This window comes from Tetrao urogallus, assembly GCF_951394365.1.
Source record: "Tetrao urogallus genome assembly, chromosome: 1".
In the NCBI taxonomy this organism is placed as follows: domain Eukaryota; kingdom Metazoa; phylum Chordata; class Aves; order Galliformes; family Phasianidae; genus Tetrao; species Tetrao urogallus.
In genome coordinates, this window is record NC_136813.1 from 51,150,611 (window position 1) to 51,161,469 (window position 10,859).

General features: G+C 45.9%; 1 protein-coding gene across 1 annotated transcript in view; it reads right to left on the reverse strand.

The window, feature by feature from the left end:
• The window catches only part of STK24 (serine/threonine kinase 24), a gene marked incomplete at both ends in the record, with an annotated part of 61,835 nt that extends 52,346 nt beyond the window's left edge, over positions 1-9,489 (reverse strand). The window contains one exon of the mRNA XM_079548536.1: positions 9,448-9,489. Coding sequence (XP_079404662.1) covers positions 9,448-9,489 — 42 coding nt within the window. The remainder of the gene's footprint in view (positions 1-9,447) is intronic.
• Between the last annotated feature and the right edge of the window lie 1,370 nt (positions 9,490-10,859).

The window sequence follows — 10,859 nt, forward strand, 5'->3', positions numbered from 1 at the left end:
TCTCTCTATCCCCTCTCTGAGAAGGTCCAAATTTTCTTCCCAGGAGATCAAGTGCTTGAAGGCAGAGCTGTAATCTACTGGCAGTTTGTCTGCATGGAAAACTACCCGTTGGTCTCTCTTTAATAGTCTGCTCTATTTCAGAAATGGACAGATCAGGCCTCCAGATACATAACGAGCTGCTTGAATTTGCAATTACACGAGTGGCCAATTCCCATTCATTTCCCTAACATAACATCTGGGAAGGATTCTCGCCAATTTTTGTTTTGTTTCTGCAAGACTTCCAAAACAGCCAAAATATACAAATAGCTTTACAAATAGTCTCTCCATATGACTGAATAGAGAAAAATGCTTTCCATAGATTCAGTCACTTCTCTTTGCTGACTCTGCTCCAGAAGTTTCTGCATTGCATTTTTCTACTAATGTTACAATGCAAAATGAAGGGAACCAATCTAAGAACCTCAACACAACTGAGCAGACTGAATATTGTGAGAAACCACAGAACACAACTGCAACATCTGCTCCAAAAGGATAAAGTTAGTCATCTTGTTTGGCAAGGAGCTAAGCGCTCTGCCACTACATTTCTTTCAAAGTAGGCCACAGGATCCATCCTGCAGCAGAACAAAAAGAAAAAAAAAGGAACACTTACATCTAATGATTACAGAAAATCCGATGCCCATATGTTAGTTAGGGCAGTGTGTTAGATGGCTTCTCACACTCCTAAGCATCAATCACAGGCATCTTCTCTTGGATTGCTCAAAGTCCTTTATAAGCAGAGTCATCAGTCTCCCAATGACAAGTAACTTCTCTGTGCTCTGTCCTACGTTGCTTTCATTACTCCTGACCTTAATCAGCCAGAGCAATATACTGCCCTTAAAATGAACTCTTCTCAATACTCCACTCAGTCATCAGTGTTGCCCACTTCTACAGAAAGAAAAGACAGTACAAAATATTCGAAGATCGTATTTGTTCAACCTGGCCTCGTGGCTCACACCCAGCTGTGCCCAACCTATTGGAAAGGTTCTTTATAATAATTCACACTTACTGTACTGAGCACTTCACATTATTTTGTTCAGTAATTCAAATCCTCAAGGTCACAGAGTTCTTCAGTAATGGCCTAACCCTCTTAAGTATGACGGTTGTCCTTCAATATTTTATCATGAACACATTTTACTTGCATGTAAACCTCTTCTTTCTTTTTCCAATTCTACAATCAATTCTCAGTCACCAACAACAGAGACTTGGAAAAGCCTGCAGTTTCTCCACTGCCAAGTACTTCCCTCAAGGCCAGCACTATACACAACTCAGAATGTATTTATTTTTAAGTCTCAAATTCGCATCTGAACAAACTACTCCTGTAGTCCAATAGAAAATGTTACCAAAATTCAGATTTCTTATATCATGTACACACTTCTATCTTTATTCATAACCATTCTGACCTTAGACAAGCTTTAACAGAGTCCCTCTCTGATAGCAGCCTTTCAGCACCTAAAGGAGATAAGAAAGAAGGGGCAGATTCTTTAGCAAGGTCTGTTGTGGTAGGACAAGGGGAAACAGTTTCAAACTAAAAGAGGGGAGATGCAGACTGGATATAAGGACTTTTTTTTACAAAAAGGGTGGTGAAGCACTGGAACAAGTTGTCCAGAGAGATGGTGGATGCCCCATCCCTGGAGACATTCAAGGTCAGGCCGGAAAGGGCTCTGAGCAACCTGCTCTAGCTGTAAATGTCCCTGTTCATCGCAAGGCAGTGGGACAAGATGACCTTTAAGGGTCCCTTCCAACTCTAAGCATTCTACAATTCTATAATTTCATTCCAATTCTCGTTTCTAATCTTCTTTTATGAGGGCTTACATACCTGGTTATGACATAAATGGGATGAACAAAACTATTTTCAACCTGCAATCCCAAGCCATCTCCATGTTCAAGTTCTCTAATTATTTGAGTAACTGATTTCAATTGCAGATCTGATTTCTCTATGTCTGCTCTTTTGAAACAGACAACGATCTTTCAATTCCTCTTCTGCATACTTTTCATTTTACTAAGCCAACTTCCAATTTGTCTGTCCAATCTTCACTCCCTAGTAAGCCCCAGCCCAAAATACCATCACCTGAGTAGGTTCAGAGGTCTCTGGTGAATATCAGGTACCACATGGTGAATTGCCTTGTGACTGCTGCCAATTACTGCCTCTGCTACCACATTTGGAGATAAATATGTTTTGAGCCTTGTTTATGTGCAGATAATGCATATAATAATGCATATAAGAAATGCAGATAAACCTGGACAGACGCTGTAATATGATGTTGCAGGCAGTGAACTCTATAAACCCATTAAGAATTGGAGAAACTAATGGAACAAAATAAAACCTGACATAAAAGAAATCCATCAAAATAATTTCTGGCTCAGAAAATACTTGAGCAGTAAAATTTACCTTAATTTGTGGAAGTATGCCATGGAAGCACTGCAAATTATCAAATTCCTACACTTTTTTTCTTAGACGTCGACTCATAACACCATCAAAGCCCTGGATCAGATGGACTGTGTCCAGCTGATACATTCTGAAAGCATCTGCATCCAAGTCAGACTTCCAAAAAACAAATTACAGTTTATAGCACAGCCACTGTATGTTATAGTACAAAATTAAGAACTGTGAAGTCAGACAGGAAGATTTCAAGGCCATTGCCACTTTAGGAATTATCTTCCCAGTTGCCTCTTCTGTCCTGCAACTGCAAGTCACCACACTTTCACAGTCTAAACAAGACACTGTCACTTCTTTCAGGTGATAAGGGCAAAAGATAAAAGGGAAAAAAAGGCACAACTTTTCTTCTGAAGATGCTATTACAGGTTAGTCACCGTACAAGTTAAAAATGAACCATCTGTGGTTACCTTCATCAAAAAAAAAAAAAAATCGACTTCCTACAAATGTCACCAGATGCACAGAAGAGAAAGGCCCTTTCCCATGCCAACTCACCAAGGCTTACGAGTTGGAATAGCTGGTGGACAAAAATGCTTGAATTTGCGCTTCAATCTTTCGCACCCTGCAAGGACTAGTTTGTCTGAACTATGCCATTAATTAGCCTTGTCTCACTGACTGATTGGAAGAAAGAGCAGCCTGGAGTATTTTAGCACTTCTGCACAGAAATAGAAGCGGCACAGCATATCCATCCATTTTGGAATGGCAAAATTGTGTTTGACGTGAGCAACAATGCTGTCCAAATAAGAATACTTCAGCTCTATTTTCAGCCACACAAAAAAAAGTGTGCAAAAACATGAGTTTCTCTTCAAGAGACACTGTTGTGGTACTCTCTAGCAGGGTCTGCACTGACAGCACAAGGGGAAATGGTTTCAAGCTAAAGGAGGGGAGATTTAGGCTGGATATACGGAAGAAGTATTTTACAATAAGGGTAGTGAGGCACTGGAACAGGTTGTCCAGAGAGGTGGTGGATGCCCCATCCCTGGAGACATTCAAGGCCGGGATGAAGGGGGCTCTGAGCACCTATCAAGCTGTGAGCGTCCCTGTTCACTGCAGGAGAGTTGGACTAGATGGCCTTAAAGGTCTCTTTCAACTCTAAGGATTCTAATATTAATTTTAAAACGTCAACAACAACAAATAAATAAACACAACTGAATCCTTCAGTGGTTTCACAAAACCAGGAAGAGCTGCTTACAGGAAAGAGAAGCCTCAAATTTTACTGCTCAGCATTTTACCTTTCTCAGAAGCTGGTTACAGTTTTTACTTTCGGTGATATAAATACACTGTACATGAACAGCTGATTTAACACACAAGATCGTTTCCTGTAGTTGGTGGGAAACTGAAATAAGACACAGCCAAGATGCCATAAATTCTGTCATGAAACTTCAGCAGCTCATAACCAAAGGGTGGAGAGGAGCTGAAAAACTTTGCACCTCTCAAAGGCTTTAGATGTTGAACAGAAATGAAAATATCTATAGCATGCATCACAGTGGCCTTACTAATGCTGACATCTTTTTCACAGTTTAACTCCATTACTCTGCTTTCTAATTAGATTGGAACATGCTTTAAGCATTTTGGGGGGAAGAAGTTGCCTGAACTCAGCTTGTCATAAAAGTATTCCTCATCCGTCTACTGCACAACCACTTTTCATCTACTTTCAAGGAAAATGCACTTATTTGAGAGTCAAAATACAAAACATTTGGTTCTTTATCAATAACATGGAAATATCACTGTGCAAATTCCTACCCTTATGATGAACGGCTGAAGAAATTATAGTAATAGAAGCATGTTACTATAGAATGTATGTAGGATCAATGCTAATTGAGGAAAAGAAGAAAAAAGAATGAGTTTGAGGGTCTACAGCAATCCCATAAGGGGGAGGGGAAACCTATAATTTGACAAGTCAGTCCATTGCTTATTTACTCTTATGACAAGATATTGTCATAATACATATAGTATATTATATACTCTTATGAAAGATATTCTCACCATAGAATTTCTCGCTCCACATCCCAAGTTCAGCATATGCTGAAGTGATGCTTCCCAGTGTGTCATCTCTGTCATTAATTGACACAGGCACACATGCACAAGGAAACATATCCCAAATTAAGAGATACATGCAGACAAACTCCAAGTCCTCAATTTAAAGAGCTTACCACTAAAAGGCATTGTGACTACAGAACTGCATCCACACAAACAGTCGGTTTTATCCACACACAATACACACATTAATTAAATGGGACTCCCCCAGTGCAGGCAGGTATAACATCAAAGTAATGAGATCAAATTATGATACGATCTTGCAGTATCTTGCACTAGGTACCAGGCTGGCTCTGTTCATCAGCATTTGGTGCTTCCCTGCCAAAGATGGGGAACATAAATACCAAAATTTGAGATGCAGACAAGATAAATATGTTCATTCCCTACCTCAGGATCACAAAAGATGCCATTATGTAAGTCATCATAGGAACCTTGTATATCACGCATAGCACAAGTCTCAACATTTAAACACTTTGGCTATATCCATATTCTTCTGTCTCCTCAGGAACTGAGATAACAGCTGACACCTTACCCACACATGAGGCCAGGACACGGAACCTACCGTGACGTCTGACTAGGCTGAGTCCAAGATCTGCAACAAGGACATCTGAAACAGATGTGCTAGAAGCAGTATCTACCTACCTGTATGGAAGCCCACCTGATGGAAGCACGTTTTTACTGCTTTGAGGCTGTTGACACTATCGTTGAGACAAGAGTAAGATAAAAAGGTGAACGCAGTGAGTGACAATGATGACAAACCATCTTGGATGTGACTGATACCAGAGCGCAGACCCAAAACTAAATTTGGAAATTTAGGAAAATTTAATAAAATTTCGCTCGGCCTTTGGAAACCCTTCCTCACCCCCTTACCTCTGCGTAAACACTATGTTCTGTTACATAAACATTTATACTTAAATAGGAATCTGGAAAGCACATCTGAAATTGGAAGCTCTAAAACCACAGAAAGGCTAAAGCGAGGGAGCAGAGATTCAAGAAAGTAAGGATTCACTGTTGTCAAGCCTTACTGTGTTCAAGAGCTGTCTGACTCAATCCTTCAGCTATTTATGGGGTGCAGACAACCCAATAAGGTGACAGACTGAATACCTCAAAATGCTCCCCAAAGATAAGCAGTGATAGAGAAAGCCTAAGTCTAATTGTTGTCACTTTAGCTGCACAGTCTGAATTAACAGCTCTATGGTTTAATAATATCCAAATTGAAGCTCTACTCCAACATCAGTGGCCTCCTCGGAAGCTTCACCAACAAGTCATACCTACCATGTCCAAAGGAAACCAACTCTCACTCCTCTATGTACACTTGATAGAAAGAGTTTGGGAATCACTGAATCACAGAATGGCCCAGGTTGGAAGGGACCTCAAGGATCATGAATCTCCAACCCCCCTGCCACACGCAGGGCCACCAACCTCCCCATTTCATACTAGACCAGGCTGCCCAGGGCCCCATCCAACCTGGCCTTGAACACCTCCAGGGACAGGGCATCATCCACAGCCTCTCTGGGCAGCCTGCTCCAGCACCTCACCACTCTCTCTGTAAAGAACTTCCTCCTGACTCCAACCAAAAAAAAATGCTCAGCAGCCATTCGTTCACCAGAAGCTGCTACACATGACTTCCCACTATCAACAGTCCCACTGTTGATAAGAGCTCACTTCTCTAGAAAAACTCCAGCCATGTGCTGCACAGCCTTGATGCAGCTTTTGACCTCCAGAGCCAGGAGATGCCAGAGCTGCCTCTGCAACATGAAAACTCTTCTGTCCTTGTGCTGAAGGACGAGGATTGTAACGTGCCACGGAGTCCCAGCATCTGCGCCCTGGATATTTTAAAACAGGCAAACCACCATCATAATGGTCCAAGATCGTTCAAATAATTGCTATAGATTTATCAAGCTATAACTTCAAAGAATTAAAATCTGGGAAAAATAATCTCCTATATACAAGCTGCAGATGCAAAGCACCAGAGGCTACACAGCCTTTCAGTGCCCGTAATAGCCACTTTCCCTGGCACTTTACTGCCTAAACACCGCTAGCTGCCAGAAAGGCACCTCCTATGGACTCTCCTCACTTCTCCAGGACCTGTGGCTGATGGAGCCATTTGTCTCTTCTCAGAAGGAGTTCCTGAAAGCATCCTTGTTGTTAATAACATAAGGTTCCATTCAAAAGGAATTTCACACAGTCGGCATTATGCAAAAAGTTGGGATAAAAAAGCCCAACTGCTTTTCTGGTTCTCAAACTTCATGAAGAATGAAAAATGCAAACAGATCACATACGGCTTAAACCTAAAACCTTTTTAAGTGGAGAAAGAAAGAAAGAAAGAAAGTCTTTTAATCCCTATTAATTTCAGCATCTTATTGCTAAAGATTACATTAAAACTGCTTGCTGCCAGATATCCGACAGCCTGATGTGCTGCAGTCCTGTGTTCTGCGGCTTCATCCTTTAAGCTTTTATTTGCAAGTCTACATTTTCTGAGCTTTTTGGTTCAAGACCTTCCTACAAAACTTCAAAACGCATTACGGTTCACCGGGCACACGTATCACTCATTCACAAAGAGAGTATTTTATTATTTGAAATGGTTCCATAAAGAAACTACAGAAGCCTACCAAAGCCTCGAACTGCAGGCCGGGCTGAAAGTCACTTTCACAGGTCACGCACACCTTTCTGAGCCAGCCTTGCAACAATATCACGCATCACACACAAGCAAGCATTTTTTCCTGTGTCAGCTGTCCAAAGCACAAAGAACGAAGACAACTTACTGTCAGGTTAGAACTGATGCCCCTTCATGCCACACACTCCAGCTCCTATCCGCACAGAGCACTCAAACTAAGGGCAGCACAAACACTGAGCACCAACCTATTTGCACACACAGAAATTTAGGTCCAAACTCAGCTCTGTTTTCACTGGGGCTGGAACATGCCCGCTTCCCAGCAGACAGTGAATCTCAGGTTTTGACAGCCTTCCAGCACCATCCTACATTTCCTCCACAGCTTCTCATTCCTTTGGCTTGCTCTACCCACTCGATTTTATGCATCACTCTTCAACCATCAATCTGATATGTTGTTCAGAGAGAAACACATGAATCCCTCCTTCCTCTCACTGTTTACACACCACTCTGCTCACACCAAACACCACAATAAAGCATTGTTCCCACATGCGACTTCTGGAGGTCAAGAAGTTGCTTCTGTTCACACTAGGATGCTGATCTATAAGCGCAGCAAAAGACGTGAGGGAGAGCTGCGTAGCGTTCTCTCTGACATTGCTTACATTTGTTACAGAAGCTGTAGGTGGGCAGAAAGGATCACACTACAGAAAAAGAAAACACAGTCCCATGATTTCGACGATTTAATCATACTGCAGAGAACTGAGCTCTATTTCTCTCCTTTACATAAGTCACAAACCTTTGACTTCTTTAAGCAGGGATGTACCTCACTGTCTGAGCATTTATCTGCAAATAAAGTCAAAGAGAACTCTGTACTGAGAACAGACCGCTAAGACTGCAGCAAGCTCAGACAGGATGGAAACAGATCCAGGCACCTTGAAGTGGGTGCAAAAAATGAGCACATAGTTTTCACCTTGCTCACAGACTTGATGCCTCTACATACCAGCTTTACTTTGTCATTTTACACTACTGTTAAAGTTCCCAAACATTCCAGAAACTCAGAGTAAAGAAACATGAGAAAAATAACGGTCCTGAACAAAAAGATTTGGAGTAAAACCTCAAATGACAGGGCCTAACAAAATCCTGGAAGCTTACCTATTAAATACAGCTAAGCTAAATAACAAACCAAGCAAGCTAGTGAAAAAAACAGGTCATCAGAGATAATGACACAAATCAGCAGGTCATGCATTTTGCTGGAGCAACCCTCATTCTCTTACTTCCCAGCAGCTCCAGCTCAGACCTTCTCCATTCTCAAATACCACAGATTCTCTTTAAGGAGGTTCAGAGAGTGGTTCTGGTTCTCAAATGTTTCAGAAAGTCTCCAAGGTGCAGCACTAACCCAGTCCCACACAAAGGGAGGGAGAAAGGAGTACTTTTGTGCCTTCGGCAATCAGCAAAGTGCTGCATGTGCAAGGTGAACTTGGATGCCCAACCGCAGCCCTTACGGAGTGGTGAAGTAATGGAGAGAGAGGGCCTGCCTACCCCGTTTGGCATCCAACGGTGCCATTCACACCGTGCCTAAGCATCTACCCTGCTAATTCTGGTCATGCACAGGCTTAGGATTCAGGAGTTAGAACCTGGTTAGCAAAACAGAACCCAGAGCTCATCAGCCAAATGAAGCACAAAAACTTTCAATCCAGGAGATAAATGGAAACAAACCTTACCTCCCACCCAGAACTTATTCTCTGGGAGGTTGCGGCAGCCCGGCGTCTAATAAGCAGCAGGAAACCTTTAGTAACCCACAGCCACCAGTGACCTTAAGGTTTTTCTGCCACCAGCAGAAGCAGTTCAGCCGGCAGAAAGCCACCCCGGCTGTTTAAAAACCACGGCTTTACCACACGGCCGGCAGATCGCATCCGCGAGGCCGGCAGCCCCCGGAGCCAGCCGCGGGCTCCAGCCGCGGGCTCCAGCCGCGGGCTCCAGCCGCGGGCTCCAGCCGCGGGCTCCAGCCGCGGGCTCCAGCCGCGGCCCCGCCACGCCAGCTCTACGGGTGGGCACCGCAACGCGCTGAAGGTCAACAGCCGGGCCCCGTTCCCCCGGAACGCAGGTTTTCCCTCGTCGCGTTCAAACGACCACACCGAGCGGGGGGAAAGAAACACGTCCTCCCTCGCCCCGCGCCGAGGCTCGAAGATGGAGGGAGCCCCGCGCAGCCCTCGCTCGGCCAGCGCGCTCCGCTCCCGGCGGTTACGCCGTGCCGCGGCTCGCTGCGCCCGGGGCAGCCCGCCCTTCCCCCGGCCCCGCGACGCCGGCCGTGGGGGCGGCCGCTCCTCACCTGCATCCCCGGCAGGCCCGGCTGCACGGGGGAGTGAGCCATGGCGGCGGCGGCGGCGGCCTGCGGGAGGGGCCGGCTCTCCTCAGGCGGCGCCGGGGGACGGAGCTGAGCTCATCGCCGCGCTCGCACACTCCTCCTCCTCTCCCTTCCCCCGAGCCGGCAGTGCCCGTGCGCGGGCGGCGGCGGAGGGGCCGGTCCAAGCGCGGGCTCCTCGGGCCCCGTCGCGGACGCGGCCTCGTCGCTCCTCGGCCCCCCTCTCGTCTCACCTCCTCCGGGGCTCTCCCCGCCCGGTGAGGCGGTACGGCGAGAAGGCGGGAACCCTGGGCATTTCGCCTTACGGCCTCTTCCTGCCTCTCCCCTCCTCCCGGAGGCTTTCAGAAAGGTCACGGTAACGCTATAGCTCCGGCGAGGCGTATGGTTTCAGGAAGCGCCTGACTTCCTGTCAGAAGGGGCACGAGCGGCACGCCCGAACGGCAGGCTGGATGTTTTCACAGCGGTTCTAAATGGGACGCGAGAGGGCCGGTAGTCCAGCTCTGCCCTAGGCAGGACAAATCCCGGGTCTGAGTACAGCTCGTAAGACTTTCGTAGAATCAGGATCCTTAGCATTGGAAGGAAGCTTCAGAGGCCATCAAGTCCAGCTCCCCTGCAACGAACAGGGACACCCATGGACAGATCAGGTTGCCCAGTGCCTGATCCAGCCTCGCCTTGAACACCTCCATGGGCATCAACCACACCATTGGGCAACCTGTTCCAGTGCCTCACCACCACTCACTGTAAAAGACTTTTTCCTTATATCCAACTCAAATCTACCCACTTTGAGCTTGAAGCCATTTCCCCCTGTTCTATCACCACAGACCCTGCCAAGGAGTTGTCCCCTTCTTTCCTGTGGCACCTTCCAGATTCTGAAAGGCCGCCATCAGTTTGATGATGCTGTGTTGGCTTTACTCGGACTGTTGAAGCTGGGATTCGAGAGTTCCATCATACATTCCTCAGTACACTTGTGCTGAAAGGTGCTCTCCTTTTGTCCCCACAGATTAGTAGGTACTGAAATCACTGATGCCTGGTGGCTGATGGGTCTGCGATTCACAGGACAGAGGTTCACTATCTTTTCAGCTGAATCAAAGGGAGGAGTGAGTATCCATCATAGCATAATCAGAGTCATAGAATGACTTAGGCTGGAAGGGACCTCAAAGCTCACCCAGCCCAACCCATGCCATGGGCAGGGCTGCCCCCCACCAGCTCCGCTGCCCAGGGCCCATCCAACCTGGCCTTGAGTGCCTCCAGGGATGGGGCACCACAGATTCTCTGGGCAGCTGTGCCAGCACCTCACCAGACATTGCCTTTCAGTAGTGTCAACGGTTTACGGGCTGGTTTGGCCCGGTTCCATGGCCGGGGTGGAGGGATCCGCAGAT